A 15,414-nucleotide genomic window follows, 5' to 3' on the forward strand; every position below is an offset into this window, starting at 1 on the left:
TGGCCCCCTGTCCCCGCCGGACTCTGTCCGCCGCGCCCAACCTCCTCGGACGGCGGGAGGCTGCGTGGCGCCGCTGCAGCCGTGCTGACCGAAGCCCCGCTTCATCTCGGGAGCGCGGTCCCGGCAGTGCCCGAGGCTGCCGGCCTCGTGATGACGTCACCCCACGTCAGCATCCGCAGTGACCCCAAGCACGACGGGGCCGGGGCTCGGGGCCGCCGCCTGCCGCTCGTTAAGGGGTGCGGGCAGGCACGAGACCCCCGGAACTCCCTCCACGGCCGCTCCCGCACGGATCCGCCTGTGCGGGCTTCCACGCACGAACGGGGCGGCTCTCCCCGCTCCCCCGCTGCCCAAGCCCACCCGGGGGCCCAGGTCCCCGCCAGTGCGCAGAGCCCTCGCAGGCCCGCCGGGCTCTCGGGTCCTGGGGTCTAAGCTGCCCCTCAGGGTGCTGGGGTCTCCCCAGTTTCCCACTGCACCGGTGCGTGGGCCGTCTCGCACACAGGAGACGGACAGCGAGCACGCGAAGCCCGGCACCGACGGCTCGGGGAACGAAGCGGCCCCGAGCGAGGAACGCGGCGCGCGGCCCGCTGCCAGGAGGCCCCGGCAGGAGGCGCTGCAGGCGGCGGCCGCCCTGGTCGCGCAACTGCGCCGCTCTTGCCGTGGGCGGCGGCGGCCGCGCGGAGCCCGCTGGGGCGGGGCGGGTCACATGACCGCTCGGCTTCCCGGCTCGGCCGCCGCCGCCCGTCTCCGCCCGCGTTGCGCCGGGCCCCGAGCAGCCGTTGGGGTCCGGGCCGAGGCCCGCCCGTGTGGAAGCCGCCTCCGCCGCCGCGCCGCGGGTCGTCGCTCCGGCCGCCGCCATGCTGGCGCTCATCTCCCGCCTGCTGGACTGGTTCCGCTCGCTCTTCTGGAAGGAGGAGATGGAGCTCACGCTCGTGGGGCTGCAGTACTCGGGCAAGACCACCTTCGTCAATGTCATCGCGGTGAGCAGCCGGCCGGCGGCGGCGGGGCCGGGGGCCGGGGGTGGGGCGGCGGGGGGGGCCGGCGCCTCCCGCGTCCGCGGCGGCCCGGCTCCGCGTCGTGGCCTGCGCGGGGCTCGGCGAGGGTCCGCCCGCGCTCGCGGTGCTTGGGGGCCGCGGTCGGCCTCGGTGCCCCGTGGGGGCCAGCTGGAGGCCGTCGTTTTCCCGCGGCCGCGGTCTGGCGAGCCGGTCCGCCCGCATCCCGCGTCGTGCGCGCCGCGGCGGAGGTCGGGGCCGGGTCGCGGGGCCGCCGGCCGCCCTCGGTGTTCGTTGGCTGGGGGCCCCGGGCTGGGCGGCTTGCGGACCGTGACTGCCGCCTCGCGCTGGGGCGACTGCGCCGAGGACGTGGGTATGGCCCGCGCTGGCGGGGCGGTGGGCGTCCGGCCTGGGTCGCACGCACCGGGGAGACGGGGCGGCGCCCCCACGGCGCCCACCCCCAGGTGGCTGTGCAGATCCGCGGACTGGACGCAAGCCGTCCGACCGGTCTGGCGACAGGAGTGACTCAGAGGCCGCCGGAGAGCGAGCCTCTGCCGTGGCGGGTGGAGCGTCGGGGGTCCCGCCTGGGGTGCGGGTACGGCGTGGAGCTCGTGCCCTCGGAGCTAATGAAGAAAAGCGTGCGTGTGTGCTGGGTGCGGTCTTCCCCCGCGGCCGTCCGGCAGCCCCGTGGGCAGCGGAGTGGCGGCTGTGTCGGCCAGCCTCGGCGGACCTGTTGTTGGAGGTTCGTGGCCTCGCACGTCGCGCGTGGCGCGGCTTGCTGCTCCGACGCCGGGCGAGCCTGGTCTGAAATGTGGCTCCGCCGCTTGGCGCCAGGAGCCTGGAGCCCTTGCCTGCTCGACTGTTGCACGAGTTTAGTGATAGGTTTCCTGCGGGGTGGCGCTGAGGAGTGGGGAGGGGAGAGATGCGAGGGACTGGTCGCCCGGTTCAGCAGGAAGCCGTGCGTGGGAAGCCTGGAGGGCCGCGCTGGACCCTCCCCTGTTCCCCGGACCGCATCGCAGTCTGGATTGTGGGAAGTGAGCACGCCAGAGGCGCTTGGCCTTCCCCCTTTTTTCCCCATGAGATTATTTTAAGAAGAGCAGTTTCTGCAAAACTGTTGGACTCAAAAGTGGGCTAGTTCGGTTAACGTTAGACTGCTCTTTTTTGTTAGAATGGTGTGGACAGATTCTATTAAAAGATCTGTTACCGTAAAAATGTGAGTGACGAATGTGTTAATTAGCTTGATTTAATAGTTTTCTTTTAAAAATTTTAAAAAATATTTTATTTATTTATTTGAAAGGTAGAGTTACAGACAGTGAGAGGGAGAGACAGAGAGGTCTTCCATCCAGTGGTTCATTCCACAAATGACCTCAACAGCTGGAGCTGTGCTGATCTGAAGCCAGGAGCCAGGAACTTCTTCCAGGTCTCCCACGTGGGTGCAGGGGCCTAAGGACCTGGACTATCTTCTGCTTTCCCGGGCCACAACAGAGAACTGGACTGGAAGAGGAGCAGCTGGGACTAGAACTGGCGCCCATATGGGATGCTGGTGCTGCAGGTGGAGGATTAACCTACTGTGCCACAGCACTGGCCCCTAATAGCTTTCTGTTGTGTGTGTCCACACACCACACTATCACCATAAATACGTAAATTACAATTTGTCAAGTAAAAACATTAGTTTTAAGAAAAATCATTCTTGTCTGTGGCCTTTAAGATACTGAAAAAAAGTTTCTTTTAAAGATTTGTTTGAAAGAGTTTGAGAGATGAGGAGATCTTCCATCCACTGGTTTGCTCACCATAAGACCCCACCCCACCCCCTGGGGAGGGGACCTGGGCTAGCCACGAGGCAGGAGCTGCTTCCCAGACTCCCTTGTGAGTACCAGGTGCCCAGGTACTTGGGCCATCTTCCACTGCCTTCCCAGGTGCATTAGCAGGGAGCTGGAGCAGAAGTGGAGCAGCCAGGACTTGAACTGGTGCCCACATGGGAATGCCGGCACCACAGGTTGCTGCTTTACTCGCTACATCACAACGCTGGCCTCAGAAAAAAAAGTTTAAATGCTAACTTGATCTGTTTTTGTTTGTGTTTTTCTTTGTAAGCTCTATTTAGACATCAAGAGCCAGAGAGTGACTGAGACCGAGAGGGAGGCTGAGAGAGCTCCCATCCCCTAGTTTACTCCCCAGATGGCCACAGAGGCTGGGCCTGGGGGAGCCTGAAAAGTGAATCCAGGTTTCCCTGGTGGGTGGGTGGGTGGGTGGCAGGAGTCTAGTTAGCCCTCAGTGGGGCCTCCTAGGGTCTGCACAGGGTCATCGGGAAGCTGGAGTCAGGACAGCTGGAGCCAGGGTAGCAATCCAGGCCTTGGATGTGGGTACTGCTAGACCACATGCTTGCCTGTGGTCAGGGATTCTTACAGAACCTGTTAAGAGGATGAACAAGGTAGCTTAAAGATGATTTAGATTTTACATAGAAACAATGTCTAAAAAGTCAATTTAGCCTTACCTTAAAAAAAAAAAACAAAAAAAAAAAACCACAACTACAGTAGTCTGTAAAGTGCTTCCCTTACGGCATCAGAAATAGAGATGGTTTGTGTGTCACTTGGAAAGCTGGCTGGTTGTTCAGAGTCAACAAGTAGCTTCCCAGCTATGGAAAACTTGCAGGTAAAGTCACTTTTCCTTTTGTAAGCAGAAATTTTTTTTTTTATAAACATCAAATTGAAACATCCCCACATCGTCCTTAAAAGTTAAGAAGGAGTTAATAGATGTTTAACTTACTCAAAAGGTTTGTGAGGTTGAGTTAGCGTGTGTATCTGATTTACTCCAATTCTAAAGATTAGGATGCTTAGCTACAGAGAAGTTCAGTCTTGAAAAGTACAACTCGCAGGGTTGCCTGTAGAGACACTTGATGTACATAGTGTTCTTTTACTTGGGACATTTTAACAAAAACGTTACCCGTGTTTAGTTTTCTGTTTGGTGTTGAGAGAATGAACGCTGCACAGCTCTCCTCTGGCAGCGGTTGGGTAATGAGTCATGTGTCATGTGCAATGTATATTGAGTAATATTTATTTTTAACTGGGCTTCTTGGTTAGGTTATGATATGGTTATTAAGAAATATTTAATAGCATTTGCCAGTGTGACAGGATAAATTTCATAGACATTACGTATTCTTTAAAATGGATAATATAAATACTCATCTGTAGTTTTGCAAATTGTTGCTACCTGAAAGGTTAATTCAAAGAAAACTCTTTGCTAAGAATTAGGAAAAGAACATACTTGGTATGTAGGAGTCTAAACCTAGAGTAAGTTTTTTAAGTGTTTGTAGGAGTTACAGTTAGTACAGCCTTACCCTCTTACAGGTGTAGTTAGGAGATCCTGAGGCTCAATGAAAATCCTGGAGCTGAAAAGTAGCAGAGATAGAATCAGAATCCAGAACTTGTGCCTTTTTTACTTTTCCTGTCTGCCCCTCTATTTTTTATGATGTAAATCTTCCTTATTACTTCTAAAGTTACAAATGTATTCATTTATTTTCATTTTATTTGAGAGAGAGACAGGCCTTCTGTTCACTGGTGTATTCCGAATGCCTGTGATAGCCCGGGCTGGGCCAGGTTGAGTACAGGAGCGAAGAGCTGGCTCCAGTCTCCTGCTTAGGAGGCAGGGACTCGGGTGCTTGAGTTGGCACCTGCTGTCTCTTTGGTGCGCCCATTAGCAGGAAAATGGAGTAGGAAGTGGACCATGGCTATAGGCGCTGCAGGTACGATGTGGTGTCTTAACACCTGTGCCAAACGACCACCTTCACCTGCCTCTTGAGGTCCAGCCAAGCTTAGAGCCATAGTGCTGTGAATTGGGAGATCTTAATCCTTCAGACATCTTTTTTGTAGTAAGTTCTTCTTTGAAAATATTTATTTTATTTATTTGAAAGGCAGAGTTTCAGAGAGAGAGGGAGAGACAGAGAACCGTCTTCCATCTGCTGGTTCACTCCCCAAATGGCTGCAATGGTCAGGGCTGGGCCTGGCCAAAGCCAGGAGCTTCTTCCAGATCTCCCACATGGGTGCAGGGACCCAAGCACATGTGCCATCTTCTGCTGCTTTCCTAGGTGCATAAGCAGGGAGCTGGGTCGGAAGTGGAGCAGCTGGGACACAAACTGGCACCCATATGGGATGTCAGCGCTGTAGGCGGTGGCTTACCCCACCAGGCAACAGTGCTGCCCCTAGTAAGTCCCCTTCTGAATTTCTATGAATAACATTGTAAATCCAGGCCTTGTCAGCATGTTCTTTTACATTATGTATGGACATGAGTAATGTGTCCATGTATTACATACGTGTTAGCATGCACATGGAGATGAATTTAGGAGTGGTCCTGTGGAAAGCAGGAGTAGTGGAATGTGTTTAGACATAAAATCACTGTCCAACAGGCATTGTTGTTGCTGAACCACCTCCAGTATATTTAAAAATCAGATATTATTTTATCAGTAACATATTTAAAAGTCAGAAATAGTTTTTGATTATATGGCTTATTTCTAAATTACTTCTGGATATGAATTGCAAACAGTTTTTTTTTTTTTTTTAAAGATTTTCTTATTTGAAAGGCAGAGTTAGAGACACAGAAATCTTCCATCCTATGGTTCACTGGATCCGAGGTGGAGCAGCCGTTGCCCCTATGGGATGCTGGCGATGCAGGCAGCAGCTCAATCCTCCAAAACAGTTTCTAAAGAAAACACACTGTGGGTCAAGTTTAGGTGTTGAACATTTCTGAAACTGGACTGCCAGAGCCATTGCTGCTTGAGGTGGTGTCTTCATCTGGGTCCAGGTGAGGCCTGGGAGGCGCCCTGCCATGTTTACCCCTCCCCCACCCAGCGTGTTTTTCATGTGGACTGAGAGTCTTAAAGCCAAGTGCTCTCATTATGAAGATGACACTGTACAGTAATGCATTTCAGAGGCCTGTCTTAGAGGATGTTTCACCACTTAATGGACATTTAAAATTTCTCAAACCCTAAATGGATGCTCACTTAACATGCATACAGAATGCTCTATGCCTACAGAGAGAGAGATACTATTTTTAGAAGACTTTTCCCACTGATTATCCTCGAAAAACAGGCCTGCTAGTGAAATATTGAAAAAAATAGTATGAAGTAGGAAGAACCACTTGTCTGTTCTAGCATTTCTCCTTTTACAAGGTTTGGCTCGAGACTTTTTTTGTTTTAAAGATTTTTATTTACTTACTGGAGAAGTGGAGTTACAGACAGAGGGAGAGAGAAGGGTTTTCCACCTGCTGGTTCACTTCCAGCTGGCTGATGTGTCTGGAGCCGGGCCGATCCATCCCAGGAGTTAAGGAGCTCTGGGCCGCAGGGGCAGGTGCAGGGACCCAGGTACTTGGGCCATCTTCCACTGGTTTCTCAGGTGCATTAGCAGGGAGCTGGAGCAGAAGTGGAGCAGCTGGGACTTGAACTGGTGCCCATATGGTATGCTGGCATCGCAGGCGGCAGCTTAAGCTACTGCGACACAGAGCCCACCCCCATCATGAGTTTCTCTGTGGCTACAACCCCTTTGGATGCCTTTATGGTTATTCCCTTAGGATATGTCTTACGAGTATGCCATAATATAGTTGGCTGTTCCCTCGTTGGGCACTGGAGTGGTTTCCAAGGTTTTGCTGTATCATTTTAATCTGCATTTCCTGAGGATGAGTTCTGGAGTTGGCTTTACTGGGTCAAAAGATATGAACACATTTCAAGTCTCAAGGCCAAATCGCTTTCCAGAAAGTGCGCGCCCACTGAGAGGCTCTGTGGACAGACTTCACAGGCACGTTGAACTTTGGGTAATCACTTTGTTCCTTGGTGTTTTTAACTTTATTGGTAAAGAAGAGTTGCCAGTGGTTTTAAGCTGTAGTTAGATACTGCCTTGATTCTGTGTCCACTGTGTTTAAGATATTCTTACCGTTTCGGTCACTCCCAAGACTGAAACTGCAGAGAAAGTATTTTTTCAGTTTTCTTTTCATTGGCTTTTGCAGGCAGATTGTATGAACATAGGTATAGCTCATCCCCTTTAGCTGTCATGGTCCTGATTTACTGAAGTCTTAATGATGGGTTGCATGTTCCAGAATCCCACCCATTTCCGTGTAGTCCTTCCTTAACCGTGGACCTGTTTGAGTGGGGTACTGCTTACTGAAGTTTGAATTTTTTGCTTAGAAATAACCTTTTGTGAACAAGATGCGTCGTAGACCACTTTTTGAAACTATAGCCTATGTGTATTTTTAAAAATTCGTAACTTGGGCATCGTGTAAGAATTGCTGATGTCCTTTATGAACATATTTGATAAAAACAAAGGAAAAAATTGTCAGCCTGCTGGTTGAATATTCAGAATTAAATGATAATTTAAGGTGTTTGTTTTTTTTAGATATGGCAAAGCCAAAATTGAAATCTTCCATGAGTAAGTGGTTTTCTTTCTTTTTTTTTTTTTTAAGATTTATTTTATTTATTTGAAAGACAGAGTTACAGAGAGAGGTAGAGACTGAGAGAGAGAGAGGTCTTCCATCCGCTGGTTCACTCCCCAATTGGCTGCAGCCGCCGGAGCTGCGCCGATCCGAAGCCATCTATGGCCAAAGACATAGGCCATCTTCTACTGCTTTCCCAGGCCATAGCAGAGAGCTGGATCCAAAGTGGAACAGCTGGTTCTCGAACCAGTGCCCATATGGGATGCCGGCGCTTCAGGCCAGGGCTTTAACCTGCTGTGCCACAGAGCTGGCCCCTGTTAGTGTTTTTCTTAAAAAATAATTACAAACACAGGCCTTATCTTTTGTGGTATTTATTAAAGGTTACATTGTTTGCTAAATAGATTTTGAATTTAATTTCATAGTTTTCCCTGTTTGATATACTATAATGATTGCCTTATTTCATATCCTGAAAGGAACTTTTTTTAAGTTGAAAAAATCAACAAAAGTTTAGGGCTTACTTAAAAATAGTTTCTGAGAGTCTTTTTAAAATTGTAATATTGGCAATATAATTTTAGGTTTCAGGTTTCTTAGTAGTGACATTGCTCTGAAATTGAGTCCTTTTGGGGCTGACACTGTGGTGTAATGGGCTAAGACTCTGCCTGCAGCGCTGGCATTCCACATGGGCACTAGTTCTAGTCCTGAGTGCGCGTCTTCCAATCTAGCTCTGGGCTGTGGCCTGGGAAAGCAGTACAAGATGGCCCAAGTGCTTTGGCCCCTGCACCCACATGAGAGATCTGAAAGAAGCTCCTGGCTCGTGGCTTCGGATCAGCTCAGCTCCGGCTGTTGGGGCCGTTTGGGGAGTGAACCAGAGGATGGCAGATCTTTCTCTGTCTCTCCCTCTCTGTACCTCTACCTCTCTAAATAAAGAAATAAAATGTTAAAAAAGAAAAGAAAAGAAATTGATGCCTTTCCTCCTTAGCTGGGTTTTAGAAAGGTGAACACTGGTGAGGAACTTAGAAGGCAGAACAGTACTTAAATATGTCTGTCCCTGTTTACTTGGTAACAGTACTTAGCGTCTCAGCAAGTGGTATTATGGTGAGAATCTATTTTGAGCCTACATTTGTTGGCGTATGAATGTGTTGGGTTTGGGTTGATGTGGAGGATGTTTAAGTTAGGTGCCTTGGCAGTCAGCCACCGCCTGGAGATGGAGAGCTGAGCGCCAGCCTCGTCACATCCAGGATACCGACTCCCTGGCTTGTGTTTTCTTTGTCAGGATTTTCAACTTCTCAGTGTTTGTTTCCTTATTTATAAAGTGAGAATGAAGTGGTGTCTGCCTTCCAGAGTTTTTGCAAGTAATATGTGTGTTACCCTGGGAACATTGTTGAAAACAAGGCACAAGGGAAGTACTTCCGGAGAGTCCTCGGGGCAGGGGTTTCTGTCTGTCTGGCTTGCAGACGTTTTATTTCAAGGACCTGGAAAAATGCTTGAAATTGAAAATACTATTCAGAATACAAAATTAGGGAGCCTGCATTGTGGTGCAGTGGGTTAACCCTCCACTGCTGAAGTCGGCATCCTATATCAGAGTGTGGGTTTGAGTCTTGTGACTTGGCTTTCGATCCAGTTTCCTATTAATGCATCTAGTAAGGCAGTAGAAGATGGCCCATGTACCTGGGCCTCTGCCACCCACGTGGGAGTTTCTAGTGGAGTTCCTGGCTCCTGGCTTCCGCTTGGCCCATACTTAGCTGTTGCCATTTGGGGAGTGATCCAGAGGATGGAAGATGGCTGTCTTTCTCTCCCTCTGTCATTTTCTAGTGCTCTGGCTTTGAACTAAATGAATCTTTAAAAAGCAAGCAAACATTTATCTTCTTATGACCCCATATTTGCGTTTCGGTGTGGAAGTGCAACCTGATGGTCAGAGTGAGGTTCTGGAGTGTGGCAGGCATGGATTTGAGCATAGACCTGGCCATGTCTCCCTTTCATAAATTTCTGTGCTTCATCTGGGAAGTGGAGTGATCATAACACTGCCTCCTGCAGTAGTCCTGAGGATTGGGTAGAGGGAGGTATGCACTGTGCTTGGACCGTGCTGGTGTGGAGTGAGCGCTCAGCAGAGGACGGCACTCAGTCGTGCTCCATGTGGTTAGTAGCTTTCATGTGCAGTTCTTGTTTACATTTTGCTTAATTCTGCTTTGACTATTGGTAGCTTTTGTTTAGGAAGTAAGCTTTTTATTTGTTTAAATCTTGGGAAACGTTTGAACATGTTTTCTCACGTTGGCTTTGATAGCACCGATGGACTGATTGAATAAATGTTGCAGCCGCCCCAGGCAGGCCAATAATTTTTGGTGGCCTACTACTAGAGCACTTCCTTTTAGAAGATAGAATTAGATCTGATATATGAGAGTGCTTTAAAAAGTTTATGGAAAAGTGGAGTTAAAATTTAAGTTTATTTTGTTGCAAAAAATATTGAAATCCATTGTAGTTTTTTATAATATGCATTCTGCATGAACCTTTTGAAGTTCATTTTTCTTCATCCTCCTCTTTTTTTTTTTTCTAAGACGTACTTTTTTTTTTTTTTTTGAGAGGAAGAAAGGCAGAGAGGGAGGGACATCTTACATCCACTATTTGTTCCCTGAATGGCAATAGCCAGACCTGGGCCAGGCCAAAGCCAGGAGCTGGGAACTTCATCCTGGTCTCTTCTTTTTGGCTGGCAGAGGCCCCAGGTAGAGGCCCTCTACCTTCCCAGGTGCATTAGCTTGAAGCTGCGTCGGAAGCAGAGCAGCCGGGACTTGAACCAGCACGCTGATGTGGGATGCCAATATTGCAAATGGCTCCTTAATCTACTCCCATGCCTCCTGCTGCTTCTTGGGCATGGTGTAATTAGGGTCTGTTGTATACAGGAGCCATTGTGAACAGAGAGTTGGAAATAATGAGTCCTCCTTTTCCCTGTCACTGTTTTCCACCGGCAGGATGGTGGACAGGTACTCTATCTGCTCTGTTCTTCAGGTTGCTGTAAGAGTCATGGTGGGGGCTGCGCCACGGCTCAATAGGCTGATCCTCCGCCTGCAGCGCCGGCACACCGGATTCTGTCCCGGTTGCCCCTCTTCCAGGCCAGCTCTCTGCTGTGGCTCGGGAGTACAGTGGAGGATGGCCCAAGTGCTTGGGCCCTGCACCCCATGGGAGACCAGGAGAAGCATCTGGCTCCTGGCTTCAGATCAGCGCGGTGCGCTGGCCGCGGCGGCCATTGGAGGGTGAACCAACAGCAAAGGAAGACCTTTCTCTCTGTCTTTCTCTCTCACTGTCCACTCTGCCTGTCAAAAATAACCAAAAAAAAAAAAAAAGAGTCATGGTGGTAACCTTAGGTCTTGCTGTTCAAGAGCGGTGCCTTCTCATGCCTCGAGTTAGAACTCTTGGGCGTTGGGCGTGGATCAGCGACATAAATGTATTAGGACTGCAGTGTTAGGTCTGGTTATAAATTCTCATCTTCGACCAGAATGCAGACAGATGATTTGCAGCTTTATGATGGGGAAGTGTAAAGGCAGACTGACTGCAGCAGGAGGAAGTGAATGGCCTTTGGCATCGCTCCTGCCCTCCAGAACTTAGATGATCTATGGGTGCATATGCTTAGTTTGCAGTTTTAAGTTTGATAAGATTGTGATACTGGTGTCTGTGTGCATTGCAATTTTTTACCTAGGGCTTAAGATTAGAGTGGTCTTGAACTCTGTTGACAGCCCCGGGCAGGCTGTGTGTGTGAGCCCGGTGGCCCTGGCTGGCAGGGCCTCCGAAGACGGGCCTGAGAGAGCTACCTTCCTCCCAGTGGCTCACCCTGGGATTGTCGGTCAAAGCTAGGCCTTCTTTTCCTCAGTTTCTTTTGTTGGAGAATGTCGTAATAGCAACACACATTTTATTTCTAAGTAGTTCTTACCAGATGAAAACCTAGGAAAACTGTTTGTTTTCCTCCATAATTTAGTTCTTTCACTCCAATAGCTGTTGGTTTCCTTTATGGATATTATTTCTTTGTTCAGTAGCTGATTTAAAAATTAGAAAAATGAAATATTTGTTTCTTAAAAAATAAAATCTATATTCATGGTTAAAATAGTAGTGCAGGTGTCCAAATTAGGAAAATCATCTCAGTAACACTAAAATGGAATCACCGCTACTGAAGCTGATTTTTAGATGCTTTTATACCCAGATATACAAGTACATGTTTTCTTGGTGATAGTGAGAAGACCTTGGTGTGTAGATTCCAGGTGATCTTGTCTAGTCTGCTTGGTTTATCCTCTTAGGTGGCTCCTAAGCACCTCAAGTTCATTCACTTTCAAATAGAACTCCTGATCCCCACCTCCCTTAACCCAAGGGCTGACACCTACCCATTTTCGGAAAACATTAAATCAATATGCTGTTTAAGGCTTTAATTTAGGGGTGGGGAACTTTTCTTCTGCCAGGTGACATTTGGATATTTATAGCATTCACGTACCATACACAGTTATCAACAAAAGAATTAGCCGGCTGTAGAATTGGATTTTGAGTCATCCCCACCCCCGCCCCCCCGCAGCTGGGTAGGCAGGGCCAGACCAGAGAGGTAGAGACAGAGACAGAGAGAGAGGTCTTCTATCCACTGGTTCACTCCCCCAAATAGCCGTAACTGCCAGAGCTGAGCCCATCTGGAGCCAGGAGCTTCCTCCGGATGCCCCGTGTGGGTGCAGGGTCCCAAGGAGTTGGGGTATCTTCTGCTGCCTTCCCAGGTGCATCAGCAGGGAGCTGGATCAGAAGTGGAGCAGCCGGGACTGGAACCAGCACTGCAGGCTGGGGCTTTAACCCACTGCGCCACAGCACTGGTCTCTGTGCTTAAACTCTTGGTATTTGTGATTTTCTTTGGAGTTCTGTAAATGAAATCAGTGAGCCAAGTGGCTTGACCAGTTTTTTTTTTTCCTTCGTTTAAAGATTTATTTATTTATTTGAGAGGTAGAGTTACAGACAGAGGGAAAGACAGAGAGAAAGATCTTCCATCCACCGGTTCACTACCCAAATGGCTACAATGGCTGGAGCTAGGCCAGTCTGAAGCTAGGAGCCGGAAACTTCCTGTGGGTCTCCCATGTGGGTGCAGGGGCCCAACCATTTGGGCCCTTTTCTCCTGTTTTCCCAGGCCACAGCAGAGAGCTGGATCAGAAGAGGAGCAGTTGGAACACAAGCAGGCCCCCAAATGGGATGCTGGTGCTGCAGGCAGAAGCTTAATCTACTGTGCCACAGTGCCTGCCCTAGTTTGACCAGTTTTATTAACCTTTGAATTTTCCTATCTTATCTGTTTTAGATTATCATTTTAAAGGTTATTTATTTCAAAAACAGTGACGGAGAGAGAGGAAGAGACAGATGAGGAGAGAGAGAGATCTTCTATCTGCTGTCTACTCCCCCGAACACCTGCAACAGTCAGGGTTGGACCAGGCTGAAGCAAGGAGCTAGGCACTCATCCTGCTCTCCATGTACGTGGGAGCATCCCTAGTACTTGAGCCATCATTTGCTGCCTTTTATTGTGGACATTAGCAGGAAGCTGGATAGGAAGCAGATGCAGGACTTGAACCTTGGAATTTGGCTGTCCCAAGCAGTGGCCCAGCCTGTGGTCCACTTGCACCATAAACACCCTCGCCCATAGCAGATTATCTTCCTAAATTGGAATTGATCATACTGGGGCAGGCATTTGGCACAGCAGTTAAGATGCTGCTGGGACGTCCTCATCCCACGTGGGAGAACCTGGCTTTTCCGCCTGGATCCAGCTTCTTGTTAAGGCACTCTCCTCAATGCCAAGGCTGCAGAGCGTGACGTGAGTGCTTGGATCCTGGCCGCCTGTATTGGAGATCTAGGTTGAGTTCTGGGCACCCGACTTCATCATGGCCCAGCCCTAGCTGTTGGGGGCGTTTGGGGAGGGAACCAGCCAATTGAAGATTTTTGTCTGACTCTCCTTCAAATAAAATGAAAGTAAATAAATCAACATTTTGAAAATGACTGATCTTACCACACGTGTTGTTTGCATCATATTTACCATAGTCAGAAATTGCCTTGTTTCCTTGATGATTATCTTTGTCCTTATTGTAAATGGCTTTTTCCTTTTTAAAGATTTATTTATTTGAAAGGCAGAGTAAGAGAGAGGAGAGTGAGCGAGCGAGTGCTTGCTTTACTCTCCAAATGGCTGCAAGGCCAGGGCATGCCAGGACGAGCCTGGGGCCAGCAGCTTCCTCTGAGTCTCCCACACAGGTGACATCTCCGGCTTTCCCAGGCACATCAGCAGGGAGCTGGATCGGCGGTGCAGCACCTGGCACTTGAAGCAGTGCTCAGTTCGAAAGCTGGCATCACAGAGGTCATCGTAACCCTCTGTACCACAGTGCTGGCCCTGGCTTTGTCATTTTTTCACTGCTGTGTGTCAGGTAAGAAGAGTGTCTGGCACAGTCAGCTTTCCCAGTGCTGACCTTGTGAATGAACAAATGTATCAGCAAAGTATCTCCATGCCAGCTACGTGCAGGGCATTCTGATGATTCATAAAGGTATAGCTGACAGGAACATTTATGGTGGGGTATATGCTCCACACGAGCTATGTTTTAGCCCTTAAGAGTGGTCCAAAATGCTCTGGGAATTCCCGCATCCCCTCCAAGACATGGGGGAAGTTCTGTTTAGTAGTGCTGTTTGCTGACGTACGGTGATACCATGGCAGCAAGCGTTGTTGAGTTGGGTTTTGGAAGTAGAATAGATTTCGTGCATTTGACAACATATGCCAAGCATTGTTCTCTGGGCAGCAGGAGCAGACCTGGTTTCTGTCTTTGTGGGCTTCCATTGTCAGGGAAAGGTAGAGGGAGATGTTCAGGAAGGCACAGAGGAGCAGAGAGACAGCTGAGGGCAGCAAGCTTTGTGGAACTGAGTATATTCTACACAAGGAAAAAGAAAAAGGCTGGAAAAGTAGATGGATTCGTTCTCCCAAGGGCTTCCTTGAGTGAGTTTGACTCTGCAGGCATGGGGAGCCATCAAAGGTTTTTTGCTTTTCTTTCTTTTTTTTTAAAAATAGATTTATTTATTTGAAATGTAGAGTTACAGAGGCAGAGGCAGAGAGAGAGAGAGAGAGAGATCTTCCATCTGCTGATTAACTCCCCAAATAGCTGCAGTGACTGGAGCTGGGCTGATCCAAAGCCAGGGGCCAGGAGCTTCTGGGTCTCCCATGTGGGTGCAGGGGCCCAAGCACTTGAGCCATCTTCTGCTTTCCCAGGACATAGCAGAGAGCTGGATTGGAAAGTGGAGCAGCCAAGACTTGAACTGGTGCCCTTATAAGATGCTGGCGCTGCAGGTGGTGGCTTTGCCACAGTGCCGGCCCTGATGGAAGGATTTTTCAGGGAAAAAGTATGACCTGTGTTTCTGATGGCTTAGTTTAGTTACAGCGCATAGACCATCCACAGATGAGGAAATCGGTTGCAGTGAAGTGGCTGAATGAATGTAGAGAGCAGTTGGGGAGAATGGGATCATGGGCGTTGTTAGGGAAGTAGAGTGTGTGTGGCGTGGTGGTTCGGTGGGATGAGCAGGACATGGGGTTAACAGTGGAAGGTCCGTTAAAGAACTGGAGTCAGGGTGGGGAATGTGGTTGTCCTGTCAGCAGAAGGCTGTCGTGGAGAAAGGTGGGTGCAGAAGAAGAGGGAGAGAGCCGAGTGTGGAGTGCGGAAGAAGAGGGAGAGAGCCGAGTGTGGAGTGCGGAAGAAGAGGGAGAGAGCCGAGTGTGGAGTGTGGAAGAAGAGGGAGAGAGCCGAGTGTGGGTGCAGAAGAGGGAGAGAGCCGGAAGAGGGAGAGAGCCGAGTATGGAGTGTGGAAGAAGAGGGAGAGAGCTGAGTGTGGGTGCAGAAGAGGGAGAGAGCCGAGTATGGAGTGTGGAAGAAGAGGGAGAGAGCCGAGTGTGGAGTGTGGAAGAAGAGGGAGAGAGCCGAGTGTGGAGTGTGGAAGAAGAGGGAGAGAGCCGAGTGTGGGTGCGGAAGAAGAGGGAGAGAGC

At 49.7% G+C, this 15,414-nt stretch overlaps 1 protein-coding gene across 2 annotated transcripts in view; it reads left to right on the top strand.

Annotated features, from left to right (window-relative positions):
• Positions 1 to 757: 757 nt before the first annotated feature.
• ARL8B (ADP ribosylation factor like GTPase 8B) overlaps positions 758 to 15,414 on the top strand; it is a 50,783-nt gene continuing 36,126 nt past the window's right edge. The window contains exon 1 of one of the 2 annotated variants that reach the window (XM_062200354.1): positions 758 to 977. In XM_062200354.1, coding sequence (XP_062056338.1) covers positions 855 to 977 — 123 coding nt within the window. In that variant the 5' untranslated portion in view covers positions 758 to 854. The remainder of the gene's footprint in view (positions 978 to 15,414) is intronic. The other variant, XM_062200355.1, reaches the window with a different exon arrangement.

Source organism: Lepus europaeus, chromosome 9 (assembly GCF_033115175.1).
Source record: "Lepus europaeus isolate LE1 chromosome 9, mLepTim1.pri, whole genome shotgun sequence".
Taxonomy (NCBI): Eukaryota; Metazoa; Chordata; class Mammalia; order Lagomorpha; family Leporidae; genus Lepus; species Lepus europaeus.